General features: G+C 44.0%; 1 protein-coding gene across 2 annotated transcripts; it reads right to left on the bottom strand.

Moving 5' to 3' along the window:
• Window positions 1-106: 106 nt before the first annotated feature.
• Window positions 107-10,911, bottom strand: LOC149984721 (CD276 antigen homolog). Of its 2 annotated transcripts, none has more exons than XM_090230462.1 (3): window positions 10,743-10,911; window positions 825-1,178; window positions 107-590 (listed from the first exon to the last, which is right to left on the bottom strand). In XM_090230462.1, the coding sequence occupies exons 1-3, from the start codon at window positions 10,747-10,749 to the stop codon at window positions 187-189; spliced, it is 765 nt and encodes a 254-aa protein (XP_090086588.1). In that variant the 5' UTR covers window positions 10,750-10,911; the 3' UTR covers window positions 107-186. The 2 variants fall into 2 exon arrangements, with proteins under 2 accessions (XP_090086588.1, XP_090086589.1); XM_090230463.1 differs by lacking the exon at window positions 10,743-10,911 and adding an exon at window positions 5,095-5,312.
• Window positions 10,912-18,573: the final 7,662 nt, after the last annotated feature.

Genomic DNA, 18,573 nt, shown 5'->3' with positions numbered 1-18,573 from the left:
ACAGACTGAGACAACTTTATACAGTACTGAATCTGATTTCATTACAAGAAGTAAAACATTGGAAATTGTAACTTACGTTTTTTGTTCACAAAATAACCCACGGTGGAAAACAGAATCAATACTGCAATGATCACTATTGTGATAATGATGGCAGTAATATTGATGGGAGTAAAGCCTTCCTGAACATCACCTGTGAGGAAAAGACAAGATGAGTGATTCAGTTTTCAGTTCATGAATATTAGGCAGTGAGTGGTGGTGTTGCGTCCTGTCACATGCACCTGCAGGGTCTGTGTTAATGCTCTTACTGGGGCTGACGATGGTTGTGTTGCTCACAGTCTCTCTCAGAACGGGGTTGAAGATATGGCAGGTCACCGTCTGATTTTCTGTTATATTCACTTGGCTCCAGACGCTGTACAGTCCACTTTCAGAATCCAGAGTAATATTGGTCTGTACTTCCCACGGGTCCAGAGTGTGGTTCCCACGGTCCTGGATGGTCCATGTGACCATTGGTTGTGGGTATCCCCTCTGGGTTGAACACGTGGCATTCATATTTGTCTTGTTCACAGTCACACTGGGTGTCGGGAACCGTGCTGAAAGTGAACAAAATAAATAGAACAAGATGTTAGAAAGGTGCCATAGTAATGTTTGATGATTTCCTACAATGACCGTATTAATGCTGTGAATGATTCACACAGGTGGACATGGAATGGTATCAAACACATCCAATACATGGTTCCCATGTGGTTGATGCTATTCCATTCCAGACATTATTACGAGCTAGCCTCCCCTCAGAAGCCCCCTCTGTGTTATTAACTCAACCATACCTGCCACAAGTAGGGTAGTGCGACACGGGTGGTTATGCTTATCATTCTCGCCCAACAGTGTAGCGAAAGCACTGTAGACGTTCTGCTTGTCTTCAAGTGTTACTTGGCTGAGTTTGACAGAGATATTCCCAGAACTCATCTCAGACCGAAAGGCTTTAGTTCTGTTTGTGTAAAGGCTATCCTGATGTTGATTCTCTTCTCCTTTGTTGAACGAGTACACCACTCTTTCGGACTCGTCTTGCCAATGGAACCGGAGTCTTGCTGTGTCGATGGCCGTGGATGATTTCAGGTCACAGGACAGGAGAACAGACTCTCCTATAATCCCAGTGACTTCATTCTCAGATGCAGCTGGTGCTGAAACGTACCAATATGTCAAAGTTACAAACTAAGCTCAGAATTCAACACAGACAATAAACCAATGTCACTGTGTTAGTGAATGTGTGTGGTTTGCGTATAAGAAAGTCTATGCATGGATCAATTAGATTGTGGTGTAACATAGTGAGGGATTGTCGCTCTGCCTTCAGGTCCACATGGAGCCTGATAGTTTCCTGCCCCTCCATGCCCACATCCTTCATGTTATCAATGGTTTTCCAGTCAAATCAAAATCAAATCAAATCAAAAATGGTTAGCAGATGTTAATGCGAGTGTAGCGAAATGCTTGTGCTTCTAGTTCCGACAATGCAGTAATAACCAACAAGTAATCTAACCTAACAATTTCGCAACAACTACCTTGTACACACAAGTGTAAAGGGATGAAGAATATGTACATAAAGATATATGAATGAGTGATGGTACAGAACGGCATAGGCAAGATGCAGTAGATGGTATCGAGTACAGTATATACATGTGAGATGAGTAATGTAGGGTATGTAAACATTATATTAACCTCTAGGGGCACTAATTTTATGTTTGGAAAAATAACGTTCCCAAAGTAAACGGCCTATTTCTCAGGACCAGATGCTAGAATATGCATATAATTGTCAGATTAGAATAGAAAACACTCTAAAGTTTCCAAAACTGTAAAAATATTGTCTGTGAGTTAAACAGAACTGATATTGCAGGCTAAAACCTGAGGAAAATCCAATCAGGTTGGATGTCCTCACGGTCTGCAAAATAAGGCTCAAAAAAACTACAGCCACATGCAAATCACAACCACATTTATTATCTGACATCTATGATTCATTCATTCATTTAACCAGAGCCTTGAGTTTCTGTTTGAAAGTGTGTGTGAAAGCCGAGAGAATGAATCATTGATTCGATGGCCACGAGGTGACCAAGAGGAGACAACATAATCTTTAGACAAACTAAAACACTTTCTTTCCTTCCTAAAACAATGAATGAAATACAAACATTGAGGTAGAGGAGACGTACTAAACAACAAAAATGCCAACACCAGTGTAGACATTCCACGATGCAGGAGAATAATTGAAATACCTTGAATAGAGATTGAGACTAAATGAAATACCCTTGAATATTGTCGCATCACAAGTTTAAAAAAGAATAGTTACAAGCCAGACAGGGAAGTGAGTGGACACTCCTTCTTTTTCTTTTTTTCATGAGACGTTCCGAGTCTAGGAGATATAATGCTGCTGATGTAACCGTGATTATAAAATGATAACAAACTATGGCAATCTGGAGGCAGAAGAAAGCTAGGTATACCCTAGGCTAGGTATACCCTAATGAAGACAGCTAGGCTCTGCTGGCTAGGTATACCCTAATGAAGACAGCTAGGCTCTGCTGGCTAGGTATACCCTAATGAAGACAGCTAGGCTCTGCTGGCTAGGTATACCCTAGGCTAGGTATACCCTAATGAAGACAGCTAGGCTCTGCTGGCTAGGTATACCCTAATGAAGACAGCTAGGCTCTGCTGGCTAGGTATACCCTAATGAAGACAGCTAGGCTCTGCTGGCTAGGTATACCCTAGGCTAGGTATACCCTAGGCTAGGTATACCCTAGGCTAGGTATACCCTAGGATAGGTATACCCTAATGAAGACAGCTAGGCTCTGCTGGCTAGGTATACCCTAATGAAGACAGCTAGGCTCTGCTGGCTAGGTATACCCTAATGAAGACAGCTAGGCTCTGCTGGCTAGGTATACCCTAATGAAGACAGCTAGGCTCTGGTGGCTAGGTATACCCTATTGAAGACAGCTAGGCTCTGCTGGCTAGGTATACCCTTGGCTAGGTATACCCTAATGAAGACAGATAGGCTCTGCTGGCTAGGTATACCCTAATGAAGACAGCTAGGCTCTCCTGGCTAGGTATACCCTAATGAAGACAGCTAGGCTCTGCTGGCTAGGTATACCCTAATGAAGACAGCTAGGCTCTGCTGGCTAGGTATACCCTAATGAAGACAGCTAGGCTCTCTGGCTAGGTATAACCTAATGAAGACAGCTAGGCTCTGCTGGCTAGGTATACCCTAATGAAGACAGCTAGGCTCTGCTGGCTAGGTATACCCTAATGAAGACAGCTAGGCTCTGGTGGCTAGGTATGCCCTAATGAAGACAGCTAGGCTCTCTGGCTAGGTATACCCTAATGAAGACAGCTAGGCTCTGCTGGCTAGGTATACCCTAATGAAGACAGCTAGGCTCTGCTGGCTAGCTATACCCTAATGAAGACAGCTAGGCTCTGCTGGCTAGGTATACCCTAATGAAGACAGCTAGGTATACCCTAGGCTAGGTATACCCTAATGAAGACAGCTAGGCTCTGCTGGTTAGGTATACCCTAATGAAGACAGCTAGACTCTGGTGGCTAGGTATACCCTAATGAAGACAGCTAGGCTCTCTGGCTAGGTATACCCTAATGAAGACAGCTAGGCTCTGCTGGCTAGGTATACCCTAATGAAGACAGCTAGGTATACCCTAGGCTAGGTATACCCTAATGAAGACAGCTAGGCTCTGCTGGCTAGGTATACCCTAATGAAGACAGACAGGCTCTGCTGGCTAGGTATACACTAATGAAGACAGCTTGGCTGTGCTGAATAGGTATACCCTAATGAAGACAACTCTGCTGGCTAGGTATACCCTAATGACGACAGCTAGGCTCTCTGGCTAGGTATACCCTAATGAAGACAGCTAGGCTCTCTGGCTAGGGATACCCTAATGATGACAGCTAGTCTCTCTGGCTAGGTATACCCTAATGAAGACAGCTAGGATCTCTGGCTAGGTATACCCTAATGAAGACAGCTAGGCTCTGCTGGCTAGGTATACCCTAATGAAGACAGCTAGGCTCTCTGGCTAGGTATACCCTAATGAAGACAGCTAGGATCTCTGGCTAGGGATACCCTAATGAAGACAGCTAGGCTCTCTGGCTAGGTATACCCTAATGAAGACAGCTAGGCTCTCTGGCTAGGTATTCCCTAATGAAGACAGCTAGGCTCTCTGGCTAGGTATACCCTAATGAAGACAGCTAGGCTCTGCTGGCTAGGTATACCCTAATGAAGACAGCTAGGCTCTCTGGCTAGGAATACCCTAAAGTTGTAATCATCTATGCATAGTCACTTTAATAACTCTACCTACATGTACAACCGCGCCCCTCAACTAACCGGTGCCCCCGCACATTGACTCTGTACCGGTACCCCCCTGTATATAATCTCTTAATTGTTGTTTTACTGCTGCTCTTTAATTGCTTGTTATTTTTATTTCTTATTCTTAATCGTATTTTAACTGCATTGTTGGTTAGGGGCTCGTAAGTAAGTAAGCATTTCACTGTAAGGCCTGTTGTATTCGGCGCATGTGACTAATAACATTTGGTTTGATTTGATTTGAAATTGTTAACCCAAAGATTATTACCTTCGCCTCGATTTGTCAGTCTCGTCCAGATCCTCAATGGTATTTGTAGTTCTTTATGATAGCCACATTAGCAGCTAATTAGCATTTCATTTTTGGAGGGATAAATAAAGGTGAATATATATATAAAATAAACGACGCCTTGTCCTAGAGAAATTTACGCAGTTCTCAAAATGTCACGCCAAGGTAAACGTATCAAAAGAGCATAGCTTTATCATATCATAACCAGTCTGGCTCTAAGCAGTATTGCGGTAGCATAGCCTACCGATATAAATACTTGGCACGCTAATGCGGCAGCAACTTGCATTCAAACAACCGCGCCCGATCCACACAGCCATTATTTTTCGCACACCGTGATCTAAATAATTAAATCATAAAATGTGCCTTTGGTTGTATGTTGTATTTGTAAGTAAAGGCCCAGGGACAGATGAGGAAGACACGAGGGACACGACCACAGTGACCCGATAGAGAATATAAAACTTACCAGACAACAACAAAATACTGATTATTAATATCAGGTTGGCCATTGCACTCTGCAGGATACTGGTGGGAAACAAGATGGAAAACAGGATGGGAAACAAGATGGAAAATGAAACAACAAAGTAGTTTGGAGATGACCGAATACTGGGCAATATGCTCCTGAACGAAGGGAAAAAAATGAATGAGGCTTCAGACACGATGGAGTACTTCTCCTTATTGCACCATTATATCCGGTTCAGGGGTCATTCCGTCACATCCGTATTTACAAAATCCTAACAAACACGTTCAACACAACGCTAGTATCAGTATTTCACCATAACGTGTTGGTCATCGTCTTCGTCAGCCACTGTCTGAGATGTATGACTCACTGTGTCGTGTGTCTGCAGTGTCAAAGCTTTCTGTTTCTAATACAGTCTATTACCACCACGAAGGAGCTAGTCAGGTCACACTACATAACACATGCTACGAGGATGCAGTACAAAGCAGGTTTTTGCTTTGTCAACAGGTCATTACCATCTGCTTGCATTTATGGACCTCATTTAAAATGATCTAAATATTGGATATTCTTAATGTGCCGTGCTGCTACGTGTTTAAAAAATACATCCACTAGGGGGCGGTGTCTGAGCTCCATTGGGTTTGAGCTGTACTTGCTTTCACAACGGTCTGAACTGTGATATTTACACATTTGTCATGTGACCTGAAACACTTGAAAGACATCCTGCAATGCAGCTACTCTAGTTGAGGTGAAATGGTCTCGTCTACTGGTCTAAATCTGATTTAAATCTTTGTAATTACAGCAGTGTAACTGAAGTGAGTAGGCCTCACTGTCTCTGTACATTCACTGGATGGTAGAACTCACAGGCTGGTATGACGATAAAGTTACTCTGGGTCTCATTGAGGATGGGGTTGTAGATACTGCAGGTTATATTCTGTCCCTCTGTCACATTCACTCGGCTGCTGATGTTGTAGGTTCCTGTTCCAGGATCCTGGGTAGTCTTGGCGACAGCGTCGTGACGCTCCAGAGTACGGTTATGGGTCCTCCATGTCACCTGGTGTTCAGGGAAGCCTCCGTGGGTGGTGCACACAAGCGTCATGTCTGTGAAGTTTAATGTCATTGGAGAACTTTCACTGTGATGTATCAAACTAGGCCTCACAGAGATGAGTGAACAAATTACACCACAATGACTTACTTATTTAATTTATTTCATAAACAAAGTTATGCAAAAACCCAATTCCCTAATCTATTTTGTAACAACAATATAATGGAATCAAATGTAATTAATTAGAAAATTATAGTTTCCCAAATTATATATTTGTTTACAAGTGCATAGAGGCCGACCTGATGATATGTGGCTGCTGTCTTAAACTGATTATTTTGCACACATTTTTGTTTAACCTTTGATAGACAACTTTTGCAATCAATCAAATGCATTTATAAAAGCACTTTTATACATCAGCTGATGTCACAAAGTGCTGTACAGAAACCCAGCCTAAAACCCCAAACAGAAAGCAATGCAGATGTAGAAAGCACTCTGCCCTCTTTCTAAACTTCTCTACTTCTGCATATTTTTTAATACTGAATGTTACCAGATTTTCAACCAAAACCTAATAAAGGGAACCTACGTGAACAAATTTTCACAACAATGACTTACTTATTTACTTTATTTCATCATGTTATGCAAATTCCAATTCTCTAATCTATTTTGGAACAACAATATCATGGAATCAAATGTAATTCATTAGAAAGTTATAGTTTCCACTCTATCAGACTTAGACTATCCTCTTTCTTAACATATATGTTAAACATCATATAGCATGATAGATATGTGTCACGGCCGTCAACAGAAGAGGACCAAGGTTGCAGCTTGGTGAGTGTACATATTATTTTATTATAAAAATGACTCCAACAAAACAGCAGAGGAGAACACACCCGTGAAGCTAAAGGGCTACAGTGCCAACAAACAACGACAACTTCCCACAAAGACAGGTGGGGGAAAACGGTTACCTAAGTATGGTTCCCAATCAGAGACAACAATAGACAGCTGTCCCTGATTGAGAACCATAACAGGTCAAAACATAGAAATACAAATAATAGAACATAGAATACCCACCTCAACTCACACCCTGACCAAACCCAAAAATAGAGACATAGAAATAATCTCTAAGGTCAGGGCGTGACAATATGACTGAATATATATATATATATATATATATATATATATATATATATATATCTATTGCTACAGCATGCGTTCCTTCGCTGTTCTGTTGTGGTATTTAAAAAAATATTCTACTTGTCTACAGTCATGTCCATTTATGTAGAATTGTATTACATACATATATCAAAAGCCCCTTTTTTTCTCGAACCGCAAATAAACGTATTATTCATGCAGTTTTTATTGTAATGGATATCTGTTCAGCCCTACTCTTGTCCACGGTGCTCTGTGAATCCACAACCTTCTGGCTACTTTGCCATGTAATGCTTACAAAATGAAGAACAGTTTCTATGAGTGAGGTTAAACTGCAGATCTAAGGCTCTGTTCTGTCCAGGGAGTGAGGGTAAACTGCAAATCTAAGGCTCTGTTCTGTCCAGGGACTGAGGGTAAACTGCATATCTAAGGCTCTGGTCTGTCCAGGGAGTGAGGGTAAACTGCATATCTAAGGCCCTGTTCTGTCCAGGGAGTGAGGGTAAACTGCATATCTAAGGCTCTGTTCTGTCCAGGGAGTGAGGGTAAACTGCAGATCTAAGGCTCTGTTCTGTCCAGGAAGTGAGGGTAAACTGCATATCTAAGGCCCTGTTCTGTCCAGGGAGTGAGGGTAAACTGCATATCTAAGGCTCTGTTCTGTCCAGGGAGTGAGGGTAAACTGCATATCTAAGGCTCTGGTCTGTCCAGGGAGTGAGGGTAAACTGCATATCTCAGGCTCTGTTCTGTCCAGGGAGTGAGGGTAAACTGCATATCTAAGGCTCTGTTCTGTCCAGGGAGTGAGGGTAAACTGCAGATCTAAGGCTCTGTTCTGTCCAGGGACTGAGGGTAAACTGCAGATCTAAGGCTCTGTTCTGTCCAGGGAGTGAGGGTAAACTGCATATCTAAGGCTCTGTTCTGTCCAGGGAGTGAGGGTAAACGTTAGGCATGTTCTCGACTATCAACTTTATGTTTTTATTATTATTTTGGGTATAGGGGAATGTCACTTGTTGTTGTTTTTTCAAGTGTTCAGGGGGGGTAAATGTATATTTTACTGAAATGTGGGGTTCCATTTTTATTTCAGAGAGATCCTGATTTTCTCCAGGTATCCCTCATTATAGAGCCCAACAGCGGAGGTGTCATATTACCCATAAAACCTAGCATTCCAAAAAAATTCCCACCATTCATTTTTCCCATGGTGGATTTTAGAAGCACTTAAAATTAGGGCTGTTTTTCGTGTAGGCTTACCCTGGCATGGCGTTTTGATGACCATATAAATCTCTCTCGGACAAGGGGAGTTTTATCAATATATTCGTCTCTATTTAATCTCAGATTTGAAAATGCTAATTAGCATTAAAGTAGACATCATGAAAAAACTACAATTCCCTGCAAGCTCCTGCATGTCATCTCTAGCTGACACTTTTGCTAACAGGTATTGGGTCAATTTAAAACTTAGATAAGACAGTTCACAGTATTGAAAGAAATGGTGCCTATTTATTCATTACTACATTAAATAGTTAATCCAGAGATTAATACCTTTGCCTCAATTTGTCAGTCTCATCCAGATCATCATTTGTAGTTCTTTATGGTAGCCATTTGTAGTTCCTTTTGATAGTCATTTATAGTTCTTTATGATATCAATTTGTAGTTCTTTATGATAGCCATTTGTAGTTCTTTATGATAGCCATTTGTAGTTCTTTATGATAGCCATTTATAGTTCTTTATGATAGCCATTTGTAGTTCTTTATGATAGCCATATTAGCAGCTAATTAGCATTTCATTTTGGAGGGATAAATAAAGGTGACTATATTGATAAAAGTCACCTTGTCCTAGAGAGATTTACGCAGTTATCAAAACGTCACTCCAGGGTAAACCTACATTAAACACAACCCTTATTTAACCTGTTTCTAAAATCTTCTATGGGACAAATTAATGGTGGAACCATTTCCCTGTTTGACAACTAGGTTTTATGGGTATTATGACTCATACTCTGGTACTCTATAAATAACGTACAGTCTCTGCTCTGGCCAAGACTCTTTCTGAAAGGAAGCAACAAGCCTAGAAATATATGTTTTCTATTTGCCCAACAATGCATCTAAAATCAAAAGTAGATAGCTTTATCATAGCATAACCAGTCAGGATCTAAACAGTATTGCTGTAGCATGGCCTACCAATATAAATACTTGGCACGCTAATGCGGCAGCAACTTGCAATCAAACAGCAAAGCCTTTTTTCACACAGCCTACTTTTTAAACATTGTGTTCTAAATAAATAAATCATAAAATGTGCCTTTGGTTGTATGTTGTATCTGTGAGTAAAGACCCAGGTACAGATGAGGAAGACACGAGGGACACGACCACAGTGACCCGATAGAGAATATAAAACTTACCAGACAACAACAAAATACTGATTATTAATATCAGGTTGGCCATTGCACTCTGCAGGATACTGGTGGAAAACAAGATGGAAAATAGGATGGGAAACAAGATGGGCAACAGGATGGGAAACAAGATGGGAAACAAGATGGGAAACAAGATGGAAATCAGGATTGGAAACAAGATGGAAATCAGGATGGGAAACAAGATGGGAAACAAGATGGAAAACAAGATGGGAAACAAGATGGAAATCAGGATGGGAAACAAGATGGAAATCAGGATTGGAAACAAGATGGAAATCAGGATGGGAAACAAGATGGGAAACAAGATGGAAAACAAGATGGGAAACAAGATGGGAAACAAGATGGGAAACAAGATGGGAAACAAGATGGGAAACAAGATGGAAAACAAGATGGGAAACAAGATGGGAAACAAGATGGGAAACAAGATGGGAAACAAGATGGAAAACAGGATGGAAAACAAGATTGGAAACAAGATGGGAAACAAGATGGGAAACAAGATGGAAAACAAGATGGGAAACAAGATTGGAAACAAGATGGAAAACAAGATGGAAAACAAGATGGGAAATGAAACAAAAATGTAAGTTTGGAGTTTACTGTATACTGTGTAAAATGCTGCTGAGCGAGAGAGAAAAATGAATGAGGCTTCCGACAAGAGAAACAGTTCTCCTTATTGCAGTATCATATCCTGTTCAGGGGTCAAGCATTTCGGCCACATCCATAGTTACACATTCCTAACAAACACGTTCAACACAACGCTAGTATCAGTATTTCACCATAACGTGTTGGTCATCGTCTTCGTCAGCCACTGTCTGAGATGTATGACCCACTGTGTCGTGTGTCAGCGGTGTCAAAGCTTTCTGTTTCTAATACAGTCTATTACCACCACGAAGGAGCTAGTCAGGTCACACTACATAAAACATGCTACGAGGATGCAGTACATGGCAGGTTTTGCCATCATTACCATCTGCTTGCATGGAGGATACTTGCTTCATAAAAACCCATTCCTGTCAGGAGGATCAGTATCATGCTCATCAACACACTGATCACAGGGAGTATAATGGTTGACCTTACCAGACATGTCTCTCACTCCTCTTGATAATAGGCATGTCCTGTCTGTGATGTCCTATGAGAAATGCCAGTCAGCCATATGTTCACTGCTCACAAGCAAATCACAGCTCCCTCCCCTCCTCCCCTCCTCATCTCAAACAGCTCCCTCCCCTCCTCATCTCAAACATCTCCCTCCCTTCCTCCCCTCCTCATTTCAAACATCTCCCTCCCCTCCTCCCCTCCTCATCTCAAACAGCTCCCTCCCTTCCTCCCCTCCTCATCTCAAACATCTCCCTCCCCTCCTTCCCTCCTCATCTCAAACATCTCCCTCCCCTCCTCCCCTCCTCATCTCAAACATCTCCCTCCCCTCCTCCCCTCCTCATCTCAAACATCTCCCTCCCCTCCTCCCCTCCTCACCTCAAACATCTCCCTCCCTTCCTCCCCTCCTCATTTCAAACATCTCCCTCCCCTCCTCCCCTCCTCATCTCAAACAGCTCCCTCCCTTCCTCCCCTCCTCATCTCAAACATCTCCCTCCCCTCCTTCCCTCCTCATCTCAAACATCTCCCTCCCCTCCTCCCCTCCTCATCTCAAACATCTCCCTCCCCTCCTCCCCTCCTCATCTCAAACATCTCCCTCCCCTCCTCCCCTCCTCACCTCAAACATCTCCCTCCCTCCTCCCCTCCTCATCTCAAACATCTCCCTCCCCTCCTCCCCTCCTCACCTCAAACATCTCCCTCCCTCCTTCACCTCCTCATCTCAAACATCTCCCTCCCCTCCTCCCCTCCTCATCTCAAACAGCTCCCTCCCTCCCTTCCTCCCCTCCTCATCTCAAACATCCCCCTCCCCTCCTCCCCTCCTCATCTCAAACATCTCCTTCCCCTCCTTCCCTCCTCATCTCAAACATCTCCCTCCCTTCCTCCCCTCCTCATCTCAAACATCTCCCTCCCCTCCTCATCTCAAACATCTTCCTCCCCTCCTCCCCTCCTCATCTCAAACATCTTCCTCCTGTCCTCCCCTCCTCATCTCAAACAGCCCCCTCCCCTCCTCCCCTCCTCATCTCAAACAGCTCCCTCCCCTCCTCCACTCCTCATCTCAAACAGCTCCCTCCCCTCCTCCCCTCCTCATCTCAAACAGCTCCCTCCCTCCCTTCCTCCCCTCCTCATCTCAAACAGCTCCCTCCCCTCCTCCCCTCCTCATCTCAAACATCTTCCTCCTGTCCTCCCCTCCTCATCTCAAACATCTCCCTCCCCTCCTCCCCTCCACATCTCAAACATCTCCCTCCCCTCCTCCCCTCCTCATCTCAAACATCTCCTTCCCCTCCTCCCCTCCTCATCTCAAACATCTCCCTGCCCTCCTCCCCTCCTCCCCTCCTCATCTCAAACAGCTCCCTCCCCTCCCCATCTCAAACATCTCCCTCCCCTCCTCCCCTCCACATCTCAAACATCTCCCTCCCCTCCTCCCCTCCTCATCTCAAACATCTCCTTCCCTTCCTCCCCTCCTCATCTCAAACATCTCCCTCCCCTCCTCCCCTCCTCCCCTCCTCATCTCAAACAGCTCCCTCCCCTCCCCATCTCAAACATCTCCCTCCCCTCCTCCCCTCCTCATCTCAAACATCTCCCTCCCTTCCTCCCCTCCTCATCTCAAACATCTCCCTCCCCTCCTCCCCTCCTCATCTCAAACAACTCCCTCTCCTCCTCCCCTCCTCATCTCAAACAGCTCCCTCCCTCCCTTCCTCCCCTCCTCATCTCAAACAGCTCCCTCCCTCCCCTCCTTCCCTCCTCATCTCAAACATCTCCCTCCCTTCCTCCCCTCCTCATCTCAAACATCTCCCTCCCCTCCTCATCTCAAACATCTTCCTCCCCTCCTCCCCTCCTCATCTCAGACATCTCCCTCCCCTCCTCCCCTCCTCATCTCAAACATCTTCCTCCTGTCCTCCCCTCCTCATCTCAAACATCTCCCTCCCCTCCTCCCCTCCTCATCTCAAACATCTCCCTCCCCTCCTCCCCTCCTCATCTCAAACATCTCCCTCCCCTCCTCCCCTCCTCATCTCAAACATCCCCCTCCCCTCCTCCCCTCCTCATCTCAAACATCCCCCTCCCCTCCTCCCCTCCTCATCTCAAACAGCTCCCTCCCTCCCTTCCTCCTCATCTCAAACATCTCCCTCCCCTCCTCCCCTCCTCATCTCAAACATCTCCCTCCCCTCCTCCCCTCCTCATCTCAAACATCTCCCTCCCCTCCTCCCCTCCTCATCTCAAACATCCCCCTCCCCTCCTCCCCTCCTCATCTCAAACATCCCCCTCCCCTCCTCCCCTCCTCATCTCAAACAGCTCCCTCCCTCCCTTCCTCTTCATCTCAAAGAGCTCCCTCCCCTCCTCCCCTCCTCATCTCAAACATCTCCCTACCCTCCTCCCCTCCTTCCCTCCTCCCCTCCTCATCTCAAACATCTCCTTCCCCTCCTCCCCTCCTCATCTCAAACATCTCCCTCCCCTCCTCCCCTCCTCATCTCAAACAGCTCCCTCTCCTCCTCCCCTCCTCATCTCAAACAGCTCCCTCCCTCCCTTCCTCCCCTCCTCATCTCAAACAGCTCCCTCCCTCCCTTCCTCCCCTCCTCATCTCAAACATCTCCCTCCCCTCCTCCCTCCCTCCTCATCTCACACAGCTCCCTCTCTGTGTCACCTGATGCTGGAAACCCCCTTATGGAAACTCCTCATCCCCTCAAATAACAAGTGATTACCTAAGGTCAATTTCAACTGACTAATGACAAGTATAAGATCCCTCTCTCTCCCCTCCACAAGTGAAACAGTGAGGATAAGTATCAACAACCCTGAACCTAAATCAGATATGTGGTTGAGATGACTTACTTCCTGTGTTTGTGTACGTTGACGTTGTAGAACCGGTTTAGTTACTGCAGTACCATCATAGAGGAGTACTTGAAGATGCGTCACATAAAGATATTTTACGTAGGAGGAATATCCATAACAAACTGTATTTCCTGCCCCCTGGTTGAGCATAGAGAGAAATATGGTGTCTCCTATTTGAAGAGGTGTTGAGTACAGAGATAAATATGGTGTCTCCTATTGGAAGAGGTGTTGAATACAGAGAGAAATATGGTGTCTCCTATTGGAAGAGGTGTTGAGTACAGAGAGCAATATGGTGTCTCCTATTGGAAGAGGTGTTGAGTACAGAGAGAAATATGGTGTCTCCTATTGGAAGAGGTGTTGAGTACAGAGATAAATATGGTGTCTCCTATTGGAAGAGGTGTTGAGTACAGAGATAAATATGATGTCTCCTATTGGAAGAGGTGTTGAGTACAGAGATAAATATGGTGTCTCCTATTGGAAGAGGTGTTGAGTACAGAGATAAATATGGTGTCTCCTATTGGAAGAGGTGTTGAGTACAGAGATAAATATGATGTCTCCTATTGGAAGAGGTGTTGAGTACAGAGATAAATATGGTGTCTCCTATTGGAAGAGGTGTTGAGTACAGAGAGAAATATGGTGTCTCCTATTGCCCTGGAAGAGGTGTTGAGTACAGAGAGAAATATGGTGTGTCCTATTGCCCTGGAAGAGGTGTTGAGTACAGAGAGAAATATGGTGTCTCCTATTGCCCTGGAAGAGGTGTTGAGTACAGAGAGAAATATGGTGTCTCTTGTTGCCCAAGTAGAGGAGGTCTTCACTGAGTTTAGGTTAGAAGAGAAGTTTAATAGTCAAGAGCTCCTGTTTGTACCATACAACTGTGATAATATGTAGAACCAGACAACATAGTGTAAATAAAGCCTTTAAAATCGATAGGTCAATATATCCCCAAGCCACCGGGGAGAGAGTGCGAGGTCGGTTATACAAAACAGCTAACCAATCTGTGAGTAAAGCGACGCTGACACTTAAAACCAACAAGCCATGACTTGGAGGAAAAGACAAAGATCAACTTGGAGATGAGAGCAACAAACATCTGAAGGATATCCAGGAAAACATAAGAGGAGCGCCAGAATTCGGTGCCGACCTTGGCTAGGGGCCACTGAGAGATTTGGGAAAGGACAGGGAGTGATTCTCACGGTCACTAATCTTTGTCGGCTGGGTAGCAGGACATTGTGTGCGTATGTTAGAGTGAATGTGTGTGCATGAGAAGCCAATATAAAATGAATTGTCTTGTACAACAGAGGAGCTGTCAATGCTCACCACAACAAAGTAACTGTTACCATCATACTGGGTGGGCATGGGGATAAACAAGACAAGAAGGTTTGGAAGATGAACCTGAATGAGGTAGAATGTGGTCAAAAGGCTAGGGCCCTGTGGGAGACCCACCAGCGTATTTCTGTCAGTTCATGATGGGGCCCAAACAGATGGGGCCCTATGTGCTCTTGTTTTCACCCAAAATATTTTATTTCATGTTGACAAAGTTTATGATGTTTGGGGCTTTGTGCTTTGAGAGTCATTTATTGTTTTGTCGGGGAGGGGACTCTCATCAGTGTGACGTATGTCTCCCTTATCGATAGGGCATCCGCGTTTCTATGTAGTGATGTGAGAGTTGAGAGAACAGTCTCTGAATAAAGAACCAACCTTTTGCAGAAATCTGGGACTTTGCCTAATTATTTTTAACCCTAGCTTTACAACCTAGGGGGAATTGGTCAAAGCTATAGTGATTGTTAACATCATTGGGATTGAAAATTCTCGTGACAAGTATCTTGCCAGTCCCAGGAAGGACTTGACCTATGTCTTGGTGCGTGGAACGGGCCGTAACGGGAACGTAATGCGTGAACCTTCCTCTCCTGGGGCTTGACAGTCCCCCGTCTGAAAAAATACCCCAGGTACTCCACCTCCTCGAACGCTAGTTTGCATTTCTTGGGGTTCGCGGTCAACCCGGCTTGTCTGAGCATGTCCAGCACCGCCTGGAGGCGTGTCAGGGGCTCTTCCCAACCTTGGCTGTGGATGATGATATCATCCAAATTGGCCGCTGCGTACTGCTGGTGAGGTCGAAGTACTTTGTTGATCAGTCGCTGGAATGTGGGCGGGTCTCCATGGAGACCCAACGGGAGCACCCGGTACTGATACAAACCGGATGGTGTTGAAAATGCTGTCTACTCCCAGGAGGAGGCTGCCAACGGTACCTGCCAATATCCTTTGGTCAGGTCAAGGGTGCTGATGTACCGGGCCTTTCCCAATCGGTCGATGAGCTCGTCCACCATCAGCATGGGATATGCGTCGAACATGCTTATGTCGTTCACACCCCGGAAATCATTACAGAAGTGCAGGCTACCGTCCGGTTTGGGCACTAACTCGATGAGGCTGAAATATGCACGGTGAGACTCTTCAATAACCCCCATCCTCAGCTTAGCCTCCACTTCCTGTTTCACAGCCTTCCTTCGGGCCTCCGGAATCCGATATGGCCTCTTTCGTACCGTTTCCCCAGGCCGGCTTCTCGGGGGGGTCGAGGTCCTCATTGCTCGGGACCACCACTGGTGCCGTTGGCGTCCTGGCGTCCTGGCGTCCTGGCGTCCCACCCATAACACGGCCAAAGCTGTCCTCTCGTGCTACTTCTTCAACAGGTTCACTTGGTAAATCTGTTGGGGTTTCCGTGGTTGGATTAGAATCGGCATTGTAATCATTGGCCAGAATGAAAAATTAAGTCCAACTCCCTATCTCCATCTGTGGCTAATTTAGGAAAGGGGAGGACAACAGTACAACTAGATGCAACTATTCAAGTTTTTTCTGTCAATGATATTTGGCTTTTGCTGGCATTCCTTTTTTTTTGTTGGTACGCCAGGCCCAATCACATTCGAGCTCACTCAGTTTAGATCAATTCTGATTTGTTATTATTTTTCTCTTTTTTTTATCAAGGGAGTCCAAATGCTCGCTGGCTTCCCTTGCAGTCAATGCTAAAAGCGGCAAAAATATCATACTATTTTTGACCAGGAAGCCTTGGATAGATGGGCTACACATACAGAGGGGCACTGTTTCGTTCGTTCGGATGCTTTCTCCGGTGAGATATATATTCATACACTGGCGAATTGAAGGAAAAATATGAAACACAGAGAGACGAAAGATAAATTATTTTATGTTATTTTTTTCTTCTATTTTTTTTTAAGGCCCAGCTTCCCTTGGCATCCATGAATACACACCACTGGATGCCCAAGATCAGCTTATCGTATACTGAGACAATATTCCTTCCTCCTCCCCCAATACAATATAGACTCCACAATGAACTCTTCTTCTCTAGGAAGTAACGATAGAATTAGCCAATGAGATACATGGACGCTGACAAGACAATATAAAAGAGGAAATACAATCAAGAATTGAAAAAATGTGTTTTTCCAAAAATACACTTAATAATTTCCTGGATTAAATAATGAATGATGTAGTGATATCGGATCATTCTCCAGTATCATGCTTAATTACACCAATCGAAAATACACTTAGCAACAGAATTTGGAGAATGAACCGAGCGCATCTTATGGACCCAAAATGTATTAAATACGTAAACAAAACAATTCAAACCTTTACCATTACAAATGTAGACATAGAGGACAGAGAAAAGCCGACCCCCTAAAATTATTTGGGATAACTCTGGGAAGCACATTCTGAAATTGCATTTTTGTCCCCTCCAGTTCTATCATTTAAATATGATACAAAACGATGCTAAAGGACCATGCCGTTGCCTCCGAGTGGTCCGGTAGGCTGTTTGGAGTGTTTATTCAACTGGATATAATTATTTTAAATCTTATTTTTTGTCCGCTCCACATCTACAATCAAAGTTGAGCCCGTGTATATAAACTCATGCTCTGCAAAAGTTAAGTTTGATTCAGAAATTGAACTTCAAAATAAAGAAATCTTTGAAAATGTCCATTAAAAAAAAATCTTTACAAGATAAAGAAAATCCATTTTCTGAATTTAAGCAGGAATACGATCTTTTACTTTTTGAAGAGACCCAACAACTTACATGTTAAACTCAAATAAAGCCTACCACTTAATGGAAAATAAACCTGGTAAATATCTTGCAGCTCCCACAACATTAATACACGCTAAACCAGCTATCATTGTTTAAGATACGGAAACAAAAGTGGTAATTAGAAAGAACGCAATTCATGACAATTTCATAAGCACTGTAACTCAGAATTAAACAACAGTTGGACGGATCCTATAACCTTAGACTCAACAACTCTGAAGCAACTATCAGCAGACGAAAAAATAATCGCTATAAACAGAGATTACCCGCTCAGAAATATTAGATACTGTTAAAACATTAGCACGGAAGAGTAACAACCACCCAAAAGTCTCGCAAATGAGGATCTGACAGAACAATGTGAGGCCCTTAGTGTGACTATAAAGAACACTCAGACTTGGATGGCAGAGAGCTTGCACAGGAACTGAAGAACTTGCCTGACTTGCCATCGAAGACCATGACCCTGGTTGACCTGCTGATATTTATACACGAAAGAGAGCTCTCAGAAATGTACCCAAATTTGTGGACTGCTCTCCGAATATGCCTTACTCTTCTAGTGAACGTAGCTGAAGCAGAGAGGAGCTTTTCAACGCTTTTCATCAAATCCTGCCTGAGGTCCACAATGTCACAGGAACGCCTTAGTGGCCTTTCTGTCATCAGTATTAACCATGCAATTGCTGGGCAGATTTCATATGATGATGCAATTGATGACTTTGCATCAAGGAAGGATGGCAGTTGTGAAATTTAGTTTGTGTGTTTAATGTTTGAAGTGCAATAGTGTAATAATCAGGTTCTCGTCTTAATAAGTGTGTTATTCTATTTGTGTATTTGTGTGATACAGGAATTGTGCAATGTAGTTTTATTAGTTTTTTTTGTTAGCATTATGGCAATAGTGTAATAATTCCATTCACTTTTTTA

Source organism: Oncorhynchus mykiss, chromosome 3 (assembly GCF_057628025.1).
Source record: "Oncorhynchus mykiss isolate SJ-2025 chromosome 3, ASM5762802v1, whole genome shotgun sequence".
Lineage (NCBI taxonomy): Eukaryota > Metazoa > Chordata > Actinopteri > Salmoniformes > Salmonidae > Oncorhynchus > Oncorhynchus mykiss.
This window is presented reverse-complemented; position numbering and strand designations above follow the sequence as displayed.

Excerpts from the sequence above, each read along its gene's own strand:
- LOC149984721 (XM_090230463.1), bottom strand. The coding sequence starts at position 5,137 with ATGGCCAACCTGATATTAATAATCAGTATTTTGTTGTTGTCTG. Across the intron at positions 1,179-5,094 it reads CAGTATTTTGTTGTTGTCTG|CACCAGCTGCATCTGAGAAT; the intron begins GTAAGTTTTATA and ends GGTACGTTTCAG. Across the intron at positions 591-824 it reads CACTACCCTACTTGTGGCAG|CACGGTTCCCGACACCCAGT; the intron begins GTATGGTTGAGT and ends GTTCACTTTCAG.